Consider the following 25,121-nt stretch of genomic DNA (forward strand, 5'->3'; position numbering starts at 1 on the left):
ATCAAACAGGATTTAGTGATTTGATTAATAGTTAAGGTCAGGAAACTACCAAGAATAAAACCACATGGTTTAGTGAAACAATCTCATATGAAGGTGAGTCTTACCGGTAAGCCAAAATGTACTGCCTTCTTCACAGAGTGCTCTAGCAGAACATAGCTATCGGATCTCTTCTGCCCCAGCACATAAAGCCAGCTCTGGTAAGAGAAATCATCAAAATATATCTCAATGATGATAACAGTTAATGTTCTACTGAAATATCATAATAGTTGTAAGAAATATTTAACAATAGACAAGATAAATCCTCTAAAATACCCTTTCATCAAGTATGAACCTAAATGAAAACCCCAAACACATTAAAATTGTCAGAGTGAGCTAAACAGCCATTGATCTTCACCTGACAGTAATGAGTGGCAAATATTCCAGAAAAAAACCAGGAAGCTCCCAGAAGGCCTTTAATTGAGAAATTGAGATTCTCAGGAAATGTTAAATGAATTCTGTGTTCTACTTGTGTGTGGTGTTTATGCTTTCATAGGACAATGTCTCATCAGGTACAAGGTGTGGCATACACCTTTTTGTTAATGCCAATGTTTAATGTGGTAGTTTTGGATTAAAATTTGTAGTCAAGAAATACACTCCAGGGCAAAACAGAGATCATGGATTAACAAAGATAATAACAATGGGTGGCCTTTTCTGGATTCCCACAACCACCTAGTTTCCCTTCACTGCTAATGGCCTTCCAACTGCAAAACAACCAATGCGAATGAAACCTTTTGAAGGCCAACTCAACCACATGGGCAGAACTCCCAAGACAGGAGAGGGTGGCTCACCAAGCAATGCTGGAGACACACATGATCGTTGGACTCCTGAGCAATCCTAATCGCCTCCTGCAGGGCAAGCTCTGCCTGCTGACTAGAAGCAGACTGAACATTAATAACTCATTAACAATCACAAACATCTCCAAGCAATGTAACAGGAAGGCATCTGTACAGTAATTCATCCCAGTAGGCCTCTGGGTTAGAAGTTGTCAACAATGAGCTTTTTTCATCAGGGGCACTTCCCTCTCCCAGCAGCAAGAAATATTAACAATAGAGACACAGAACATGTACTTTCTCAGGTGGATTTCTACTATAAAGGGCAAGAAAGAATGGCTTTTCTTGATCTCCACTCCTAAGATTTTTACTTTAGTTGTCCCCCCTGGGAGGAGAGGTGAGGATAGGATACAATATCTCACTTTTCACTGCATTCCCTTGCCCATTATGTGAATTTTTTTTCTTTTACAAAGGCATTTGATACTTCTGTATTTTTTCAAAACTAGTTAAAGAGTAGTTTAAGAATAATCACTTCAGAGATTTTTTTTTTTCTGCTGACATGGTTCCCCTCCATCTGGGATGTCTCCCTAATCTCAAGTTCTGTGGAAATTCAGCCAACTATCGTTGGCCCCACTGAGCTCCCACCTCTGGAAACACAGGAATGCTATCTGTAATCCACCTTGCAGTGCTTAATTAAATACTACTGTGTATCACCTTCTACTTATTTAATCTGTGTTAATTTTATTTCTTCAACTAATTTACAAACCTACAGAGGGCAAGCTCTTAAATTTTGGGTTTCCTGGTGGCCAGTCACAGAAAAGAATTTCTGTAAGTGCAGGGTTACAGAAAATCAAATCAGAAATTCAACGGGTATCACTTATTTAAGAAAAATTTACATAAGGAATTTTCTTTAAAATTAGCATTAGCTTCACATAATCCATTTTAATTGGGGAGAGCTGAATTGTCCTCAATAATCACTTATTTAAATAGAGACTTGATACATTTTTATCTATTTTACATTTCTTTTAAATTCCTTTCAAAGCTGAGATGCAATAGGACATAAGCTACTTGAGGGCAGAAAGCATATCATCACACACAGACCCTCAATAAATATCAGTTAATTTAACTTTTTTGAATATCTGAAGACCAAATAAGTAATGTTAAGTTTTTTTTAAAAAAAGATTTTGGGGAGAACTGTATAGACAATATGCTAAAACTAAAGAGAGATTACTTTTCCCAGGTAGGAAGAAAAGTTAGATCTACCCAATGGTAGCTCTCAGGTAGATCGAAGACCATTTTAAATCTCTATTCAAATATTAAGTTAACAGAGGTTAGGGAGGGTTGACCTGCTACCTTATTATTTAAACAGACACTTCAAATTGAAGAAGTGATCTGTGCATATATCTGGAGGAATATCCCTTATGAAACCAACAGCACTCTCTAACCTCTATCCTCATCTATCACCTTTATGTATTATGTGTAATGTTGTTTATTCTTTATCTCCCCAACCATAAACTCCATGAGAACAGGGGGTTTTTCCCTCCTTTTACACTGCTGTACCCTCAACACCTAACACAATGCCTGTTACACAGCAGATGCTCAATAAACAATTATACCAATTTTCAAAAAAATCCTCACAATCCTATAAGCTAAGTGACAAATATTTATACAGGCTCACAACTCCAAGACTAGAAACAATGATGCATGGACTTGAGTAAATTAATTAGTAATTAATTTGATGCAGTTAGACACCTCTCCTAATGTAAATATATAAATTCTATACACCAACAGATTACTTGTATCCAGAAGGCAGGATACAAATTTCCAAACCCTAGCAGAAGCTGTTTTGAACAGAGAAATCAGTCAGTGGTAAACACTACAAATGATGTTGCTATTGGGGCACTTGGGTAGTAGCTCAGTGGTTGAGACTCTGCCTTTAGCTCAGGTCATGATCCCGGGGTCCTGGGATCGAGTCCCACATCAGGCTCCCCGCAGGGAGTCTACTTCTCCCTCTGCCTATGTCTCTGCCTCTCTCTTTCTGTCTCTCATGAATAAATAAATAAAATCTTAAAAAATAAAATCATGTTGCTATTAGGAGAACATAAAAAATGAAAGGTCCTGATTAAGAGGTTGTGACAGCTGGGCAGACAAAAAGAAGTTGATGATCAAAAGATAACACCGCATCTCATAAAATCATGGAGTTTGGAGCAGATTTGAATCTTTCTGAGTCCCACTATCAATCTGTTGCTTGAATTCCCTTACAGACACCTGGTCTAGGCTTGAGACCTTGACACTTCCACAGAGGTTCCATATGGGACCACCTTCCTTATCATGGGCAAAGCATGGCCCTTCCCTTGCACTTCCCAGTTCTAGTTCTCCAGGAATCATACCCTTAGTCATCTACACTGTCTTCACATGGCCTTTCACGTCACAAAGATGCCAAACACATGGTTGGCTATATCATTTTCTCTCCGGGCCCACCATTCTCATATCCTCCCACAGTTTTTTCTTTATTTGTTTTTTATAATATTTATTATTTATTTATTCGTGAGAGACAGAGAGAGAGAGAGAGAGAGAGCGCAGAGACACAGGCAGAGGGAGAAGCAGGCCCCATGCAGGGAGCCCAACACGGGACTCGATCCCGGGACTCTAGGATCACACCCTGGGCTGAAGGCAGGTGCTAAACCGCTGAGCCACCCAGGGATCTCATTTTTTAAAAAAAAATAATATTTATTAATTTTTTGTTTGTTTTAAAGATTTTATTTATTTATTCATGAGAGACAGAGAGAGACATGCAGAGAGAGGCAGAGACATAGGCAAAGGGAGAAGCAGACTCCCTGCAGGGAGCCCAATGCACAACTCGATCCCGGGACTCCAGGATCAAGTCCTGAGCCAAAGGCAGACACTCAACCACTAAGGCACCCATGTGCCCTTCTCCCACAGTTTATACGACATGGCTTTGAACACCTACAAGGAGACTGTCCCCCACACAAATTTCAGTCTATGTTCCTTTTAAATGTGACAATCAGAAATTGATAAGCTAACCCATACATCAAGGGTTGCCGAAGTCTCAATTGAACTTTGGATGCTATATTTCCATTAATACACCCAATAGTTTCTATTCAAAATACCTGTAGCAGAGACCACATTTCTCTCAAAGAGGATAAAGCCACAGGGGGCTTTATTAATTGACCCTTTCAATTAATAATTCCCTACTTTTTCAACGTTAGTTACATTATCTCATTGTTTCCAAAATAGCTTCCGTGTTTTAAGTTTTTATCCACATAACTCTATTTACTGAATAATAATTGGGCAATTTTCCTAGTCGTATTCATCAAAATCATAAGCATATCTTAGCAATGGCATAAGCCAGTGTCACCCCACTGGGCTGCCTGAATTCCATCCAAAAGCACAAACATTCAGCTTAGTAAACTGTACAGTGTTTCATCCAGTACCAGTACCACTTCCTTTTGGCTTTTTGAAACACTGTAAATAGCTTTTGTATCCCCATTATTACCTCCGAAAAATCCTTTTGGGAACCTCTGGCCTAATGACCTAATTTCCTTTTAATTCAACGGCTGTTGTTCTTAGAAGTAATGACAGAGGCCATGCAATACGAGAGTCACGCTCCACAGGGACACTAGGGGGCAGGCTGCTGAAGCAGAAGTGGAAACTCCTGTCCAGGGAAAGCTTCCCTCTTCGCAAGGTACGGACAAGCCCAGGTTCCTTCTTTTTTCTCTTTCTTTCTCTTTCTCTCTCCCTCCCTTCCTTTCTCTCTCTTTTTAATAAAACAGCAATTAACATATACATCCCAGTTAACGCCTGAGAGTCATTCTTAGGTTCAGCGGGGACAGACCTACGGACTCACTAGTGACCGAAGCGGCAGTGCAGGGCGGCCAGGTTCAGCGCCGCGTATCTGAGGCTCCGGCCGTAACCCTCCTCCCCGTTACTTTTGCTTTCGGCCCCGGTAAGGATCAGGCGATCGAAATAATGAAGAAGGCTGTGTGTTGAACTGAAAACATCTTGAACTCGAAGGTTGTTTAAGTAGCTGAGATAGTGCTGAAACAAGAAACAATCCAGGTATTTTAAATGTTCGGGCTCAGAGCATCTTCCTGACTGCAAACACCAGGGTCCCTCCGCCAGCCCCCCAGTAACACGGTTCAGCATCATCTTTCCCCCACAAGCAGGATAAAACAAGTTTCCTCCTTAAGAGTCCCCAAATGAAAAATGGGAGCCCCATTAGGATTTGTGTCAGGGTTTTATCCTAAATATACATCCACTATGCCATTGGTCATATGAGCACCCAAGGGTGATGGGGTGGGGTGGGGGTGGGGGGCACCCACCCAGCTTGGGTATTAAGGAATACTGTGAGCTCAAAAGTAAAGGGTTTTTTTTTTCCTGAATTCACATAAAAATCATAGCATTAATTTCTGTAAATGTCGAAGTCATAATACAGTGAGTCTAACTAGTTTACTAAGGTAATTATCGTGGGTTTTGACACTATTTTCATTTTGTTTGATTCACTGAATTAAACTTCCCTCCAACTGGCATATCCCAGTTACTACCGAGCAAAGCAGATGTATTGCTGCAGGAGAATAAAGATGTCAAATCCAGCTACTATTTAGAAAGTTAGAGAGAGAGAGAGAGAGAGAGAAGGTTTTCAGGGTAAAAATCCAGTAAGGAATGGAACTATTTGAATTAAAAAAAAGGGGGGGGGGGAGAAAGGAAAAGAATTTTTAGCCCCAAAACTTGAAGGAAAAAAAAAAGTCTACTCTATCATTTACCCAAAATTTGGAGCCTCAGAGAAACGATGCATGAATGAGAAGAGCAATAGACTGAAGAAAACTCTAATGGCCTGGGGATGAGGGCTGGGAGAGAAAGCTTCCCTATGGAGGCTTCTTGACTTGCCAACCTTTCCTTCCAAAAAACAGGGCCAATGGGCCAGTCCTCATTTGCATGGCTCTTCAATGTAAAGAGTAGCCTCATCATGGCTTTCCAACTCAAATGACTCACCGCTTCAGCAAAATCAGGATTAAATTTCAACAAGTTGTTCAGTTCTTTCTGCAAAGATGCTGGAGTGAGGGCTTTCGTCTCATCATTCTTTAACAAAGAAGCCTGAAATTTAAAAATGACAACTTGGTGGAAAGAAATGGCCAATAAACATATGGAAATGCATCCTAACCAGCATCCCGATTATGGTCTTTTCTACAGCTATTTTCTCCTCTTGACCACACAAAACACTATTTCCTCTTCTTGAAACACAGAGCCTCCCAACTACCTCTCCCCAGTCACATGTTCCTTGCATTCCTTGCAAACTCCTATTCCTCCTTCAGACCCCACTTTAGACTTCAGCCACTTGGTTGTATCACCTTCTAGACTAGGTAAGGTCCCGTAAGCTCCTACTTGGACCATAAGGCCCCTGCTTATGCATTAACCCTTCCTGTAGTACCTATCAAACTACATTAAAGCACCAATGTGACCCCACCCCAGACTGTGACCACCTCCAGAATCGGTAGTGCATCCAGCACTGCAAAGGGCCTCATAGCACTCAGGTATCTGTTTCATGTAGATGGTACCAGCAATGATCATACAAAATATATAAAACTAGTTCTAAATTAAATATTAGTACTTAACTTTGTTACAGACACTTCATTTTTACCTAAATTTTTATTTAGAAGTTAATAATTTCTAATTTCATTTGAATTCATTATATCATTATAGAAGATTCCAAAAACATTAGAAAGACACACAGGGGAAACAAAAATCATGTGTAACCCCTCCACACAGAAATAATACTGTTAATAGTGTCTTATTCCAGTCTTTTTTTTTTCCAGTCTTTTTTCTTTTTTTTTTTTTTTCCAGTCTTTTTTCTATGTGTGTGGGACATATATGTGTGTATACATACAGGTATACACATATACCGTATTTTTAATATATTAGAACATGGTATATCATTTTACTTTCTGTTCTTTTCTTCTAATAATATAAAGTTTATCTCATCAAAGTCTTTGAAAATATGATTTTTAAAGCAAAAGTAAACTGTGACTGTCATGTTTATTGCAAATAAACATATTTATTTTCTCATGTTATTGTTTGCCTTTTAGTTTTGTTGGAATGTGTTCTGACATGCAGACGTTTTTAATTTTAATGCTGAAAAATCAAATGATGATCTTCCTACATGTTTACTTCCATAGCTTTTATGTTTAAAAAGTCTTTCCCCACCCAGAGATCAGTTAAAAGTTAATATGTAGTTCCTTCTGGCCTAATTAAAACTTTAAATATTCACATTTACCCTTTAATTCATCTGTAATATACTGAAGTATGAGGATCTAGCTATATTTTCTCCTCCATACTTAACCAATTGTCTAAATGGGTTTTTCTAATCTGTTTGAAATTCATCTGCAGGGGTGATTCTATCACTTTTCCTCTAGACCTAAACGTTACATTTTTCTGCAGAAAGAAAATTAATAACCAAATTAAAGAAAATTAGAAAAATAGAGCAAAATATCAAAAATTCTATGCTTGAATAATAACATGGGAGAAAAATATTTGGCTTTGGTTACCAAGCAAATGAAAAAGTATGGCTGAAAAGCACCATCAAGAAATGTCTGGTGTGAAGTGTACTGATGTCTGCAACTTGAAATGCATCAAAAATGAAAGATGAAATGATGGCTGGATAAGGGATGTGAAGGTATATGATAAGCACAGAGCAAAATAATAATGTGGTGGGTATATGGATATTCACTAGGCAATGCTTTTCAACTTTTCTTTCTATTTGAAAATGTCCATAATAAAATGTTAGGGGAAGGGAAGTAAGTCTTCCAAATCACATCTTTGGGCTGTGTTAGTCATAAACTATTATAAAATCAGCATGCATTATAGCTTTAAGAAAAATAAAATCATGAGGCAATTGGCTAGCTCAGTAGAGCATGTGACTCTTGATCTTGGAGTTTTAAGTTCAAGCCCCATGTTGGGTGTAGAGATTACTTAAAAATAGAATCTTAGGGGGATCCCTGGGTGGCTCAGCGGTTTAGCACCTACCTTTGACCCAGGGCGTGATCCTGGAATCCCAGGATCAAGTCCCACATCAGGCTCCTGACATGGAGCCTGCTTCTCCCTCTGCCAGTGTCTCTGCCCACCCCCTTCTCTATGTCTATCAAGAATAAATAAATAAATAAAATCCTTTAAAAAAATGTAAAAAACTATTTAAAAAAATAGAATCTTAAAAAAAAAAAACAGAAAAAGAAAATCACACACAAAATCAGAAAGAACACACAACCACCACTGTATAGTTAGTGAAGAAGAGAGGACAGAGAATAAGAAATAATGCAAATTCATTAATAAGCCTAACAAAAGAGGCATATGTGATGACATATAATTTGTTTTTATCATTTTTAAAGATTTTATTTATTTATTTGTTTGAGAAAGAGAGGGGGGGATACCTGGGTAGCTCAGTGGTTGAGCGTCTGCCTTCAGCCTGGGGTGTGATCCCGGAGTTCCGGGATTGAATCCCACATTGGGCTCCCTGCATGGAGCCTGCTTTTCCCTCTGCCTATGTCTCTGCATCTCTCTGTGTGTCTCTCATGAATAAATAAGTAAAAGTCTATAAAAAACAAAAAAGAAAGAGAGAGAGCAGGAGAGAGGCAAAGGGAAAGAGAGAGCAACGAAGAGAATCTCCAGTAGACTTCTCAGTGAGGGCAGAGCCTGACATAGGGCTCGATCCCACAACCCTGAGATCATGACCTGAGCCAAAATCAAGAGTCAGATGCTTAACTGACTGAACCACCCAGGTGCCTCTCCACAGGATTTGTTTTTAAAAGTTTGTGATAAAATAACAGAATTAACATACCTGTTGAGAAAGAAAATATTCTGCTTGTTTTTGGGAGAGAGGCCCACTGCAAGATACCTCCTCTTCTCTGGAAAAAAAATAAAACAAAACTACTAAGGAATTACACAACAAGGATGGGTGAACTAGGTGAGGGGGACTAAGGAGCCCACCTGTTGTGAGGAGTACCAAGTGTCTTATGAAGTGTTCAATCACTATATTGTACACCTGAAACTGATACGACACTGTATAGTAACTAACTGAAACTAAAATAAAAATTTTAAATGGCAAACAAAAAGGAATTACACAACAGCAAGAATAGTAAGTCAAATAGCTTTATCAAAAAGAGCTCAAAACCTTTACAATTAATTCTCTCCTCTCAGGAATAGAAAAAACATGGGATGCCTGGGTGGCTTAGTGGTTGAGTGAATCTGCCTTCAGCTCAGCACATGATCCTGGAGACCCGGGATTGAATCCTGCATTGGGCTCCCTGCATGGAGCCTGCTTCTCCCTCTACCTGTGTCTCTGCCTCTCTCTCTCTCTCTGTGTCTCTCATGAACAAATAAATAAATAAAAATCTTAAAAAAAAAAAAAAGGAATAGAAAAAAACATAAATAAAAATTGATATTGAACAACCCGCCAAAGTTCACACAATATCATTGTGGACAGTTATAGACCTAAGTTCTACATAGTATGATCTTTCCACCACGCACAAATCTCATGGTACCCAATATAAAGCTCTGCAGTGGTACCCCCTCAGCTTCCAGGATAAAGTCCACACTGCTTAGCAGGACAGGCACAATGCTCCATGAGTGGCCCTAGCTGCTCACTACCTCTCACCTTTGCCTTTTCTTGCTCATCCACGCCCCCGGCCTGAGACCTCCTCACAGACCTCCTATTGAGCCAAGATGCCCCCACTGCTTCCTTGGCCTACAGGGCCATTGTCCCACCCAGCTGAACTGCAGTACACCATCCATCATTCAAGACTGACTCAAGTGTCATGTCCTCTGAGAATCTCTCCTGATATCTCCCACTGTAGCTCCCATTGTCTCCCAGAGAGGCTAAGAACAGCGCCTATGCATTGCCACACCTGTATGCTTTTACTTGCAACTGGATGCCAAAACCCAGCACCATCCCTAGGACCAAAACAGGTACTCAGGGTTTGGGAAATGAATGAATGAGTGAAGTTTCTAACTCCTTGCTACAGATACAAGTTGTGGTGTACTCAAGAGCAGGAAAAAGTGGCTTCTCCCAAGAAATAATCATTTGCCTAGAAATCTACATCATGCAGAATCAACAAACAAGGAATATAGGGATATAAAACTAGGCTTGAGAAATCTATGCATGCACAACAGAAAAGTCTTATTGTGAGAGCAAAATAGGAGTAATGCCCTTTTGCCACAAGACACTGAAGAAATAGGGTTTTTTTAAAATTTTATTTATTTATTTATGAGAAACACACACAGAGAGAGAGGCACAGATACAAGCAAAGGGAGAAGCAGGCTCCACGCAGGGAGCCCGACGTGGGACTTGATCTCGGGTCTCCAGGATCGCACCCCAGGCTGCTGAAGGCGGCGCTAAAACACTGAGCCACCCAGGCTGCCCAAGAAATGGCTTCTCTATAGGATTATGGTAAGTATAAAAATCAATATTTACTCATCAATAATGCTTTTATAAGCACCCTGCATATAATGCAGTACTTGTCCAACTTTTACGTAAACGATATGTGAATGGATATTCTGAAGGAAAATGTTTCTGAGGTTACATATTGTGGGGAAAGTCACACACACTCTATCTTACTTGGAGATTCACGATGTATGTGAGAGAAATCCAACAGAAAGAAACTTTATTTACTTTTGTTTAATGTACCATTTACCAGGACGCCTGGGTTGCTCAGTGGTTGAGCATCTGCCTTCGGCTCAGGGCATGGTCCCAGGGCCTAGGATCGAGTCCCCCATCTGGCTCCCTGCATGGAGCCTGCTTCTCCTCCCTCTGCCTATGTCTCTGCCCCTCTCACTCTCTGTGCTCTAGTAAATAAATAAATAAAATCTTAAAAAAGAGAATGTACCATTTACCAAACTCATTGAACAAAGAAGAATCCTTTCCTTGTACCTTTCAAGAAGCACTAGTATTCCACAGAAAACACTTTGGGAGATGCTGCTCTAATATTCTCTTGGTTTCATTTCTGATAATTATTACCTAATAATCCCTGGGGCAGTGTATCAGATTCTGCCACCATCAGAGCTGTCAAGAACTAGCCCCAACCCAGGTCTAACAAAGATTGGTGACACAACAGTGACCGGGAGGGAAATGGAAAACAAATTCACCAGCCAAGTTCTCAAATGAAAAACAGTTAAGTATCTGGGCAGTAAGGAGCCCTTTGCTCTTAACATGCGCCATAACCAAGGTAAACCCAAGGCTTGGAATAAGTATGGCTGCACATAAAAAGGCTGCAGATAGGTAAGAATCTGAATGAAACTGGACACACAGTACTGATCCTACTGCCTTTAAAGTCCACAATGGTCAGGGCACCCTGGCCAGCTCAGTCGGTATAGCCTGTGACTCCTACTCTCACAGTTTTAAGTTCGAGCCCCATGTTTGGTGTAGAGATTACTTAAAAATGAAATCTTTTTTTTTTTTTTAAATAAAATCTTAAAGCCTACAATGCTATTTACCAAATACTTTATTTCCTTAAACCCCATGCCCTGAAAATTGAGGGTAGCTTATAAGGAAAAACACATGACCAATAAGGTTAGTAGAGAAAACCAGGATCATGCAAAATGATTCTAAAAGAAGGGAAATACAGTTCCCACAAATGAAGATCAAATTTGGCTGTGGCCTCTCTGGTGGCAATCGTGGCTGACATGAACCACCTTGGGAAGAGCAAATAAAAACACCAGGGCCCAAACCATCCTTTACGGACTCTTCCTGCTTCCTCAGGGCCCCAAAATACATGCAGGAAAAAAATAACTCGTGAGAAGCCACAGAGGTATTCAATTTAGGAAAAGGGCCACTCATTTGGGAAAGGGGCTCAACGTTACCTTGCTTATAAATCCTACTAGTTGCTGAGACAGAATTTTAGACTTACTATTGCTGTAAATCAACGGCATCTAAGCTGGGTCCATGAATGGGCTTTAAGAAGTCCATGAACTGGGGTTCCCTGGGTGGCTCAGTGGTTTAGCACCTGCCTTCAGCCCAAGGTGTGATTCTGGAGTCCTGGGATTGAGTCCCACATTCGGCTCCTTGCATGGAGCCTGCTTCTCCTCTCTCTGCCTGTGTCTTTGCCTCTCTTTCTAGGTCTCTCATGAATAAACAAATAAAATGTTTAAAAAAAAAAGTTGGCAAAGATGTGCATTTCTAATAAGGACCCAATACATGGCATCTGTCAGATTCTCAGAAGTCTGGAGATTACTCTAAGGGGCTTAAACCTACCACTGTAATTGAAAATTTTTAAATATGAGATCAATCAACAGAGGTTTGTTGTTGTTTCTGAATACTCGCAATGCATAAAACTCCAGTCTAGGTCCTGGAGGACATAAAATGTGTTAATAGGCTTCCAAGTCCTGGGGAAGGCTAAGACCAGCCCAGGTGAGAAGATGGCAGTAAGTGATAAATGCCAAATGTGAATATGAACTCTGCACTGAGAAATGGGGGAATCCCTTGCAAGTTGGGAAGGAGCAGAAAAAATGATAAGGAAGAAGGCATTCCAGGAAAGGAAAACAAAAGATGAGACCCTAGACAGGCTGAGGCAAGGGATCCAAGCTGAGAAACTGAACTAAGGTCAGAAAGGTCAGCTGTGGGGCTCCTGGGTGGTTCAGTCAGTTAAGTGTCTGCCTTCAGCTCAGGTCATGATCTGCAAATGAACCCGTACATAGGGCTCCCTGCTCAGTGGGGAGCCTGCTTCTCCCTCTCCCTCTGCCCCTCCCCCAGCTTATGCTTTCTCTCAAATAAAATTCTGAAAGAAGAAAGAAAGAAAGAAAGAAAGAAAGAAAGAAAGAAAGAAAGAAAGAAAGAAAGAAAGAAAAGAAAAGAAAAGAAAAAAGAAAGAAAAGAAAAAAGAAAAGAAAAGAAAAGAAAGAAAGAAAGAAAGAAGGAAGGAAGGAGAAGGAAGGAAGGAAGGAAGGAAGGAAGGAAGGAAGGAAGGAAAAAAAAAGAGAAAGAAAGAAAGAAAGAAAGAAAGAAAGAAAGAAAGAAAAAAGAAAGAAGAAAAGAAAAGAAAAGAAAAGAAAAGAAAAGAAAAGAAAAGAAAAGAAAGGAAAGAAAGGAAGGAAAGGAAGAAAGAAAGAAAAAGAGAAATAAAGAATCAACTATGGAAGGTCTCGAACACCTGGTGGGGAGACTGTGGAATCCTTGGAGGTTTCTGAGCAGAGTATTGACAGAAGTAGGGGAGACCAGGGACTGGGGCAGGAACAGTTACCAGACATCCGAGGAGGAAGCAAGGACACCACCCTTCTGAAGTATGTGACCAGAGGGCGTGAAGCAGCCCCTCTCCCAAAGCCACACTGTTCTGTCTGTGCCTCCAACATGGTGGCTTGTCCTGTCTTGGAAGCTGTGTGTGTGCCGTGTGTTCTGGCATTTCCTCCCGGCTCCTTCATCACCTGGCTCCCTCTCCAGCCAAAACCCCAGTCCCTCTACCCCTGGGTCCCATTTCCTTTCACGGCACAGACTTACTCTGAAACTACATTACTTACCAACGGCCTCTCTCTTATCTGACCCTCCCCACGAGCCTCCAGGACAGGGCCTCCTCCTCTTGGCTGACAACACAGCACTGAAACATGGTGCCGGGTACACAGGAAGCACTTGGTAAGTATTTGTTGAATAAATTCAGGAATTTGGGAGATTTATATTAAATCACTGGCAAGTGAAGAATTACCAGAGAATTTCTACTCCTGTTAGGTCCTTTTAGAAGCACAGGGAAGCTGTAACTACAGGCGGCTTGCAGACCAGTAGCTTCCACTGTAGACTCACAAGGCAAATCCTATCAGCCTGCTGGCACTTGGCAACTGCCAGCAAACAAAGCAGAGGCTCAATTTCAGTGTGCCCTCTCTTCTGTGATTGGACTTTTTTAAAATGATAAACATTTGTTGCCTGAATATTTCTTCCCTCCCTTCTAAATTAACATTCAAGGGGAAATGATCTCCAGGATCACACCCTGGGCTGCAGGTGGCACTAAACCGCTGCGCCACCGAGGCTACCCCCGTCCTTTCTAATTTTAATACAAATGTCTAGGACAAGAAAAATAACTTTCATGAAGAAAAGACCTGAAAACATTCCAAGAACTTAAAAAAAATAAAAATAAAAACATAAAGAAAGGAAGAATAAAAGAGCTAAATTGTGAAACTTTTCATAATGCAATAAAATATTAGAAAAGATCACCAAAAAATGAAATTTTTCTCTTTAACAAAGAAATAAATGTACACATATATTTTTAATGTAAACATATTCTATAAAATAAAAAGAAATCTTATTACAAGAAAAGTCATTTCTTTGTGGACAAAAAATTGTAATACTTAATTAGAAAAATATTTAAGGGATCCCTGGGTGGCGCAGTGGTTTGGTGCCTGCCTTTGGCCCAGGGCGCGATCCTGGAGACTGGGATTGAATCCCACGTCGGGCTCCCGGTGCATGGAACCTGCTTCTCCCTCTGCCTGTGTCTCTGCCTCTCTCTCTCTCTCTCTCTGTGTGTGTGACTATCATAAATAAAATTAAAAAAAAAAAATTTAAATAGTATATCTCAAAACAAATAATATATCTCCTTAATTTCAATGACAAAATTCAGTTACTGTATGTACACTATTTTCTAAAACTATACACCTTCTTTTTATCCAGAAATGTCATTTATTGGAAAATTATGAATGAAATATTACATTGAGGGCAGCCCCGGTGGCTCAGCAATTTAGCACCTCCTTCAGCCCGGAGTGTGATCCTGGAGACCTGGGATCAAGTCCTGCGTTGGGCTCCCTGCATGGAGCCTGCTTCTCCCTCTGCGTGTGTCTCTGCCTCTCTGTGTGTGCCTCTCATGAATAAATAAAATCTTAAAAAAAAAAAAGATTATATTTGAAATATTACATTGATATACATTTTTTAACCATTGCAGAGCATTCTGCTGCTGTACATTGTAGGTGGGAAAACATTCCAGTTTTATCTTTGAAGATATAAAATTGTAATGTATATATGTGATTTGATTCTCAGTTCTTATGGTATCAAATTCTTCACCTCTACTTTTTTTTTTTTTTTTAAGATTTTATTTATTTATTCATGAGACCAACAGAGTGAGAGAGGCAGAGACATAGGTAGAGGGAGGAGAAGAAAGCTCCATGCAAGGAGCCTGATGCAGGATTCGATCCCAGGACCCCCAGGATCCTGCGCCAAAGGCAGACGCTCAACCACTGAACCACCCAGATGTCCCTCCACCCCAACTTTTTATAAAAGTTTTATACACAAAATTCACTGCAGACCTTTTTTCCCTTTTGTTCTTGTTTTGTTTTGTTTTAGTATAGTGCATACAATGTGACATTACAACATAGTCATTTGGCCTGAAACTATGAACCTTCATGGTATACACTGGGTCACATACAGATGAGTTCTTAGAACAGGATAAAAATAAAATGATGCAGTTAGACCTAATTACATCAGATTAATTTAGGAGAAAGTCAAACCAAAATAAATCTGAATTTTAGCATTTCACAAGAAGTGATATTCTGCTACTTGAAGTATATCAAGTAGCCAGAGCAAAGACCACCCTGCAGCCCAGAAGCACTCCTTAGGAGGCTGAGCCAATAGAGAAAGTAGAGAACAAGAACAGCCAGTATTTGTTGGATATTTACTACATGCCAGGCACAGCTCTGTCCATTTTAGTGGATCTCATGTTTGATCCTCACAATGACCCCCTGAGGAAGTGATATGATGCCTCATTTTGCAAATCAGGACGCTGAAGCACAGAGAGGGTAACTGGCCGAGAGTCTCACAGGGAGTAAGTAGAGGAGCCAGAACCCAAAGCCAGGAGTCTGTCACCAGAGCCAGACTTAAACCCACACTGTGCCACCTCTCCACCAGATGAGAGGCATCTATAAGCAATTCTGAGTAAGTGAGGTTTTGGAAGCATTTAATGGTACTATAATCTCATGCACCCAGGATGTGCCAAACAAATCTTGTAACCAAAGGCCACTCTCAGGAACTATCCATCCCCCCGAGGTGGTTAGCCAGCCTCCTTAGCAGGTGAGGCTGAAAACTCTGAGCACACTGCAGCATAATGATCTGTGATGTCAGTCTTCCTTGCCACACTGTGGGCCCTTGAGGTCAGGGAATATGGAATATACTATCCATGTGTACACACATGTGTGTGTTTTTCCCTCAGAGTAGCAGTGTTTATTTGGGAAGTGATCCCAGGTAACAGTTAAGGTGAGGGGAAGTGAGATAGCTAAGTGAAGTCAATAAAAACTGCTTTATGTCCAGGACCACTCACCAGTATGGGTGACAGGCTGCCTATGTTGATTCTCTGCATTCATTTATTCATCCAGCACATATTCACAGACATTCTAGGAGGCAGGCACTAAACTAAGCCCTGGTAAAAATGCAATGAAGCAAGATGGAGAAGGGTCTTAGACCCAAAGGGGTGCCAAGGCAGAAGACATAAATACAAAGGACTAAGCAATAAACATAACAAGTTACTTAATGAGGAGAGTCATGAAGGAACTAAAGAAGCCAGAAGTATTTGGAATGGAGGTTACTTCAGATATGTGGTCACAGAAGGCCTGTGTGATGACACTAGAGCTGAAATCAGAAGCCCACAGCAGTGTGGAGTATTCATGAAGCTGAAACCAAGCCCGAGCAGCTAGACTGCTGAGAGTTAAGCAGAGAGCAAGGAGCAAGAGGTAGAGAAGATGATGGGGCCAGATCACACAGGAATGGAGGCCATGAAAAGCTTGGATTTGGGTCTAAACTCCAAGAACAGTAGTCACTGAGGGTTTGGGGCAGAAGGGTGCCATGGTATGATTTACGCTCATGAGGTTTCCCTCGGATGCTGCATGAAAAACAGATTGCAGGAAGACATGAGTGAAGGCAAAGAGGCCAGCAAGGAGGCTAGAGAAGTAGAGATTTGATGCTGGGGCTGCAGGGGCAGCTGTAGTGATACAGACAAGTGAACTATTGTGGAAGTCCAGACTATTGTGGAAGAACTACTAGGCTGCCGGGGTGGCAGAGAGGGAGAAACCAAGGACACTCCTAAGTTTTGAGCTTGAACAACTAGGTGAACAGGGGCACCATGTCCCCCACTGCTTAAACTTTAATAGGCACACCATACATTTTCACTGAATGAATCAACTGTGACATAAGGAACACTACTGGTCAGGGTCCCAGCAGGAAACAAATGGTGTTATTTAAATGGGGGGATTTGGGAGGAGCTTGTGAAACTAGGGGCAGGAGACAGAGAAGCCATAAGGAACAATACAGTCCCCAGGAATGGTAACCATGGGGTACCTTACACCCCAGGCCTGGGACATTGTCCTAGTTCCCAGACCCCAGAAGAATGCAGAGAGGACCAGGTCACAGAAGCTGTGACCCAACAGCCAGTCCACTATGACCCTGAAGGAAGGGAGCCAGCAGATCACAGCCTGACCCCACTCTTCTTGGCCTTTAGTGCCTCCCCATCAGGAATCAGAAGGCAGGGAGCCCAGTGATACAGCCCATATGGGTCAACTTCTTAGATCTGGAGGGGCAAAATCATAGCAGGCAGCACATGAATTCTGAATGAGGATTTACTGTGCCTATAATTATATTATTTCACAGGAAAGGGATGCCTATCGGAAAAACCCAAGTTACCTTATAGATACATCAAGTTCTTCTTTTTCCATTTTTCTTTCACTCTCCTCTCTATTGGTCAATTCCATATCAGCATCCTCCACTGTCTTTTTCTCACCATTCTGGAAGTACTGTTGAAGTGCGGTGTACAGCTTAAACACTTGACTGAAAGAAAGCTTACTGTAGGCCAAGATCATGTGGCGCAGAAACAAACCTACAGTACAAACACAGGTGAAGCTTAACTGAAATCCAGGCTACACAAAGTGGAAACTATTTCTTGCAATTCTTCCTTCAAAAGAATCAAAAAGAAGACACTTGCAGTTGCTATTCCCTCCACCTAGAATGTTCTTCCCCCATCTTTTACAAAACTAATTTCCTCTTCTTATTCAGGGTTCAGTCCTCACCTTACCCTCTACCCTACACTCCATCATCTTTATCCATCCAGTATGTTTTTTTTGCGGCTGATGGAACTATCTGAAATTATTTCATTTATTTGTTTACTTTTTACCATCTCGCCCCACCCTACCAGTATGTGATCTCCATAAGAAGGTCCCTGTCTATCTTTTAAGTCCAGAGCCTGGCACACAGGAGATCAATATAATAGCTGATGCTGAATAACATAAAAACTACCACGCAAAAAAGCCAAATGGATGGAGCATGGATAGAAAGCTAATAGACAAGCCTCAAGAAATTTCATGTATGCCCTCATTTTATAAGCTATAGCAATAATATATTCTTACTTACCTCTTTTCATAAAAGTTTAGTTGGCGACCCTGACTTACTGTCGTACAATGCAGACAAGGAATCCAGAGAACTGTGAAAAAGAGCTCTGAAACCCTAAATGCCCCCAGGACCAGAGCTAATAATTGGACTATTATAGACAAAACAGAAGATGATTTTCCACAAGACAATCGCTTAAACATAGGACAAAATGGCAAGGCAATAAATATAAATTAAAACATGTCCAACACCCCATTGTGTTTGTTCAGATATGGCAGAGTAATGATACATGTGATTAAGCAAGCTGCTCATTTCAATGAAAACATTTTCTGCTCTCCTTAGAAGAGCTTCATACCTACTACACTCGTTTTGTGAACCTCTGGTTCAGTTCCAGAAAAAGAATCTGAAAGGTCATCAAAAAATTGTTCCATATCCTTCAATTCGCCTTCAGCCATCAGTTTGATTCTGAATGAGAAAATTGAGGTGCGTATTTTAGGAAGTCCCTCTGAACATCTTCTCATGTTTCATATTCCACAATTATCTCCAATAAATCTATTTTAAGAGCAATTCAGAGATTCATAAAAATGGTGACACATAAAACAAACTTGACAATCCAAAATGTCACTCTCTTTATTCTAAAAAGCATAACTGCTCATGTATCCTTGATCATAAAATTTGTCAAAGTAGCACATCAACCAGCAAAAATTAAATGCTTTGCAACAACTAAGAACAAGGTAGATCCATATAGAAAAATAAAATTTGAAACAGGGCAGCCTGGGTGGCTCAGTGGTTTAGCGCGCCACCTTTAGCCCAGGGCCTGATCCTGGAGACCAGAGATGAGTCCCGGGTCAGGCTCCCTGCATGGAGCCTGCTTCTCCCTCTGCCTGTGTCTCTGCCTCTCTCTCTGTCTCTCATGAATAAATAAATAAAATCTTAAAAAAAAAAAAATTGAAACAGAATGTTTAATGTTAACCATTTTTCTTTTTTTTTTTCTTTTTTTTTTAATTTTTTTTTAATTTATTTATGATAGTCACACACAGAGAGAGAGAGAGAGAGAGAGGCAAAGACACAGGCAGAGGGAGAAGCAGGCCCCATGCACCGGGAGCCCGACGTGGGATTCGATCCCGGGTCTCCAGGATCGCGCCCTGGGCCAAAGGCAGGCGCCGAACCACTGCGCCACCGAGGGATCCCGATGTTAACCATTTTTCAAAAAAAAAGTACAGTACATAGAAAAACAAGGGAGAGTAACAAAGATATATTTTTAGAGAACTCATTACCATGTACATTTTTCTAATTTTCATCTACATAAACATATTTTCACATATCCAGAAGGAAAGGAAGCTTACCTGATCTGTACTGAATTTGCCAGCTGGGGACAAGATTCTTCAATTAACTTGTACAGTTTAGACAGTGTAATATCTGGGCCCTGGGTAAAGAAGACAAGGAGGGCACAGATAAATTTTAAGGAGCTGGAGAATGATACACTGTAAACACGAATTCATTTATCAACCCCTCTGCTTTAACAATCATTCCAAATGTGAAATCTCAAATCAGGAAAACAACTATCTAAAACGCTAAAGGAAAGGAAAAATAAATAAATAAAACGCTAAAGGAATACTTCAAATCTGCAAACCATTCTTGGTCAGCTGGGGAAAAGGTTTAAAAATGGAAACAAAGCATAGACTGTATTCTGAGGACCTGGAGTTCCTTTTTATTATTTTGTAATCATGGCAAAGCTAGTTTCCTTTATCAATAAAACGTAGACAATCATAACCATCTCCCTTGTTTATGACAAAGAAAGAGTAAGAAAAGGCAACATGCTTTGTAGACTGGAAAGCATTATTCAAACACAGGAATCCTATTTTTTCACAATCTCATTTGATCCTTCCCAAAACCTTGTAAAGTAGGCAGATACACTATATGCCCAAGTCCATAAAAGGTACCAGCAGAGACAGAGTATGCAACCTTGGCTGTCAAGATTATACAATCCAATTGAGGTTTAAAACTAAACACTGGATCTTTTTTAGAGAGTAAGTTGATACTATATATGCCAATTTTAGATGTGGAAAGCAATTCACTTCTGGGGAAGGTATATTTGGCATGCATTGTTTGAAATGATGAAAAACTGAAAAGAATCTAGAAGTCCATCAATAGTTATCTATAACTTATAATATGTTGTAAATTTACTTAATATTAGGAGTTGTTTATATTTAATATAAGAGCTGTTTCTGGGATCCCTGGGTGGCGCAGCGGTTTGGCGCCTGCCTTTGGCCCAGGGCGCGATCCGGGAGACCCTGGATCGAATCCCACGTCGGGCTCCCGGTGCATGGAGCCTGCTTCTTCCTCTGCCTGTGTCTCTGCCTCTCTCTCTCTCTCTGTGTGTGACTATCATAAATAAATAAAAAATTAAAAAAAAAAATAAGAGCTGTTTCTTTTCTTATTGTGGAATATAATGCAGCTGTTAAAAAAGAATGAAGTGGCTCTATTCAAATGTGCTGACGTGGAAAGATCCCCAAGACTGGTTAAGTGAAAGGAGCAAGCTGTAGAATAGAATTTTATTTACATTAAAAAAAATTTTTTTAACTTAAGCAAAATTATGGGGCGCCTGTGACTAGGTGGTTGAGCATCTGCCTTTGGCTCAGGTCGTGAATCCAGGGTCCTGGGATCGAGTCCCACATCAGGCTACCCAGAGGGAACCTGCTTCTCCCTCTGCCTATGTCTCTGCTTCTCTCTCTCTGTGTCTCTCATGAATAAATAAAACCTTTAAAAAGATAAAAATAAAAAACAAATTTAAGCAAAATTAAATAAAAAGGATACATACATATCCTTACATTCATATGCATCTACCTATTTATATACACATGGATTTCGCAAAAGGTCTAGAAAGATCCGTTCTGACCTGTGATTCCACAAATAGTTGAATGAATAAACATAACAGTGATAATCTCTGAAAGGGGGGAAAAGGGTTGGATGACATGTAGAACCACAACTCCATCAATTTTAGTATCAGCTGAAGTTTTTACAATGATCTTTGTATATTAGTTGAGTAATTAAAAATTAACTAGTTTTTTAAAAATTAACTAATGTGTAAAGCCAAACCTTAAACAAAGGAATTGGAAGTCTGACGGGAATGTTTCTAGATCACATAGTATTTAGCCAAAGAACCACAAAGGAGAATTTCAGACAGGAAAAAAAAAAAAAAAAAAAACATGAGCAAAGACAGAAAGATGTGTGAGTTAAACACGAGTACTATTTTGTTTCTTTTCTCTAGTACCAAATCTTTCAGTATTATGACTTTTACTTCAATAATGGACTAGGAAAATACACTTATAATAATAGTAATGCATCTAGGACTGGGAGCTACAAGTAATGAAGACCCCATTACTTATATTCAACCAACCAGGCAAACCACTTAATCTCTGTGTTCTCAGTATTCTTTCTCTCCCCCAACTAATATGGGTTATATATATATATATATGTGTGTGTATATATATATATATATATATTTAAATGTTTTGTGGGTTTTTTTTTAATTTATTTATTCATGAGAGACACACAGAGAGAGAGAGAGGTAGAGAGAGAAGCAGGCTCCATGCAGGGAGCCCGATGTGGGACTCCAGGATCACACACTGAGCCAAAGGCAGACGCTCAACCACTGAGCCACCCAGGCGTCCCTGGGTGATATATTTTTAAAAAGCTGTTTAGGTGCACCTGGGTGGCTCAGTCAGTAGCAGACTCCTGGTTTCAGCTCAGGTCATGATCTTAAGGTCTTGAGCTCAATATCCTTCTGCCCCTCCCCCTGCTCAACATGCTCTCTCTCTCTCTCTCTCAAATAAATAAATCTTAAAAAAAAAAAAAAAAAAAGGAAAGAAAGAAAAGAAAAAAGTCCCTGGGCCATCTGGGTGGTTCAGTAGGTTCAGCATCTGTCTTGGGCTTGGGTCATGATCCTGGGGTCCTGGGATAGCGGCCTGCATGGGGCTCTCTGCTCAGTGGGGAACCGGTTTCTTCCTCTCACTCTCCTTTGCTCTTTCTCTCTCTCAAATAAATAATAAAATCATTTTTTAAAAAGCCCTTTATCGGGATCCCTGGGTGGCGCAGCGGTTTAGCACCTGCCTTTGGCCCAGGGCGCAATCCTGGAGACCCGGGATCGAATCCCATGTCGGGCTCCCGGTGCATGGAGCCTGCTTCTCCCTCTGCCTGTGTCTCTGCCTCTCTCTCTCTCTCTCTGTGTGTGTGTGACTATCATAAATAAATAAAAATAAAAAATAAAATAAAATAAAAGGTACATGACCATGTTCTGTGCAAAAAAAAATAAAATAAAATAAAAAGCCCTTTATCAAGCATATTGATAATGTGGGGGCCCAGGACCTTAGATCTTTGTTTCTGCCACCGCTGCTCATCCTTCAAGTTCCAGCTTAACTCTCCTCTTCCTCTGAGTCCTCCCCATTCACCTAAATACACGCATCTGTCACAAAAGGGTATGTCCCATATCACTTACTCCACACTTTTATTTAGGGCACTCTACTAAGCTTTGGGGATTCAAGAGTGAACAAAAGTAGGATAAAACACTGCCCTCATAGTAGCTTAGAAGAGGAGAGACATGAGTCATAAAATCACACAAATGAACAAGAAAAACCACAACCAATATAAAAGAAGATATATGCTCTATGAGACCCCATTCAAATGACAATAGCTAACGCTGAGCACTTTACTATGTGCCACAAACTGTGACATGCTTTCCATGGATCTTTTTTTTTTTTTTAAGATTTTTATTTATTCATGAGAGACACAGGCAGAGACGTAGGCAGAGGGAGAAGTAGGCTCCCTGTGGGGACCCTGATGCGGAACTCGGTCCCAGGACCTCACCATCTGAGCTGAAGGCAGATGTTCAACCACTGAGCCACCCAGGTGCCCCGGTCTTCTAATTTAATACAGCCATCCTACAACACAGTTTCTATTACTGTCCCCATTTTACAGAGAGAAAAAAGAGACCCAAGTAGGTTATGGAACTTGCCCCAGTCACACAGCTAGTAACTGCTCAAGCTATCACCTGAGTCTGCGAAATGAAAGGAGACACGTTAAGTGCTTAGCAAACAGTAAGTGTTCAAGGTTGGCTGTCAGTTTTAGATCATTACCATTACTTATTCTGGTCCTCTGGGAGCCTCCCCGATTCACCCGACTCCAACCCTCAGGACTGGTGTAGCCCCTTTTCTACAGAAGACAGGAGTGAAGGAGTTGCCTGGGTGGCTCAGTGGCTGAGCATCTGCCTTTGACTCAGGTCGTGGTCCCAAGGTTCTGGGATCAAGTCCCATTTTAAGTGTTTCTTCCTGCGGGGAGCCTGCTTCTTCCTCTGCCTACGTTTCTGCCTGTGTGTGTGTGTGTGTTTCTTATGAACAAATTAATACTTAAAAAAAAAAAAAAAAAAAAAAAAGATAGGTATCCCTTGGTGGCTCAGCGGTTTAGTGCCTGCCTTTGGCCTAGGGCGTGATCCTGGAGTCCCGGAATCAAATCCTGCATCAGGCTCCCTGCATGGAGTCTGCTTCTCCCTCTGCCTGTGTCTCTGCTTCTCTCTCTGTGTGTCTATCATGAATAAATAAATAAAAGCTTTATTTTTTTAATAAAAGCTTTAAAAAAAAAAAAGATGGGTGGACCTTAGAAAAGAATTCCTCCCCCCATCACTTAGCTAATAAATGCTAGAGCCAAATAGGAACCTGCAGAAAATGCATGGAAATCACCTGCCAGACGGATGGTAAGTAACTCCTTGTGAGCAGGTGGTTTTGACTCCTTTTTTTTTTTTTTTTTTTTTTTTTTTTTTTTTTTTGAGGACCTCCAGGGCTTAAAGAGTATCCGAGAAACACTCGTGCCGCCGGCACGGAGCATGTGCTCAGGAAAGGCATGCTGGATGAGCGGGAGCCGATGGGGGCCGCTCACCTGCAACAGCGGCAGGAGCAGCTGGTTGAGCCTCCGCCGCTCCATGAGGCTGACGGCGCCCTCGCCCGTGCGGCCCATCTCGTTCAGCAGCACCAGCACCGCGATCTTATACGGCGTCACCCAGTCCTTGATGCCGAACACGTTGGCGTGCACGACCCCATTGGTCATCATGGGGTTGAAGTAGAGGCTCTCGTGGACGCTAGCCATGGCGCCCCCGGACTAGGTCCAGAAGCCCGCCAGCTACCGGGATTCCTACGCCTCCGCTCACCCTCGCTGTAGCCCAGGAAACGAGGAATCCTTGTTCGCGGTGAGCCGTCGGCCAATCAGAGAAGCCAGACCAGAGCACATGGGAAGGCTACAGCCAATCAGAATGTCCGAGGGTGCTGTGCAGGGCGGGGCAAAGACGGTGCACTTAAACACGGAGTCCCCTACAGAAACTCCAGCGGAACAACTAGGTTCCCGGGAGGCTTGGGGTCGGACTGTAGAAGGGAGATAGATGATGGATGCTCGGGGGCCTGGGGCTGAATGGCTCAGGTTGGGGTGGGTGGAGGACCTGCCCATCTGTTTAATTAAAAAACAGTTAAAATTGAATTTTGAAACAATTCTGTTTAAAAGCAGCAGAATTCGGGGCAGCCCAGGTGGCTCAGCGGTTTAGCGCTGCCTTCAGTCCAGGGCCTGATCCTGGGGTCCCGGCATCGAGTCCCAGGTCAGGCTCGCTGCGTGGAGCCTGCTTCTCCCTCTGCCTGTGTCTCCACCTCTCTCTCTCGCTGTGAGATTCTCATGAATGAATAAATAAATGAAATCTTAAAAAAAATGAAGAAGAAGAGGAAGCAAATTTGCATCTTTAAAATTCGTATTTGAGCTTCCTTTCTGCTGTAAGCTCGAGTGGCTGCGGCAGAGATGGGCAAGTTGGTGAAACCCCAGAAGGTGGTGCTGGTCCTGGCCGGAAGCTACTCCGACACAAAGCGATCATCCTGAAGAACATTGATGAGGGCACCTCAGACCGTCCCTACAGCCATGCCCTGGTGGCCGGAATT

The 25,121-nt window shown here is 41.3% G+C and overlaps 1 protein-coding gene across 1 annotated transcript in view; it reads right to left on the bottom strand.

Moving 5' to 3' along the window:
* The window catches only part of ANAPC5 (anaphase promoting complex subunit 5), a 41,368-nt gene extending 17,006 nt beyond the window's left edge, over positions 1-24,362 (bottom strand). Inside the window, exons 1-9 of the mRNA XM_041728504.1 lie at positions 24,085-24,362; positions 19,500-19,579; positions 18,509-18,618; positions 17,455-17,647; positions 8,659-8,725; positions 5,823-5,924; positions 4,678-4,868; positions 828-909; positions 105-194 (exon numbers count right to left, since the gene is read on the bottom strand). Coding sequence (XP_041584438.1) covers positions 105-194; positions 828-909; positions 4,678-4,868; positions 5,823-5,924; positions 8,659-8,725; positions 17,455-17,647; positions 18,509-18,618; positions 19,500-19,579; positions 24,085-24,291 — 1,122 coding nt within the window. The 5' untranslated portion in view covers positions 24,292-24,362. The remainder of the gene's footprint in view (positions 1-104; positions 195-827; positions 910-4,677; positions 4,869-5,822; positions 5,925-8,658; positions 8,726-17,454; positions 17,648-18,508; positions 18,619-19,499; positions 19,580-24,084) is intronic.
* Positions 24,363-25,121: the final 759 nt, after the last annotated feature.

The sequence above is a fragment of the Vulpes lagopus genome, chromosome 14 (assembly GCF_018345385.1).
Source record: "Vulpes lagopus strain Blue_001 chromosome 14, ASM1834538v1, whole genome shotgun sequence".
Taxonomy (NCBI): domain Eukaryota; kingdom Metazoa; phylum Chordata; class Mammalia; order Carnivora; family Canidae; genus Vulpes; species Vulpes lagopus.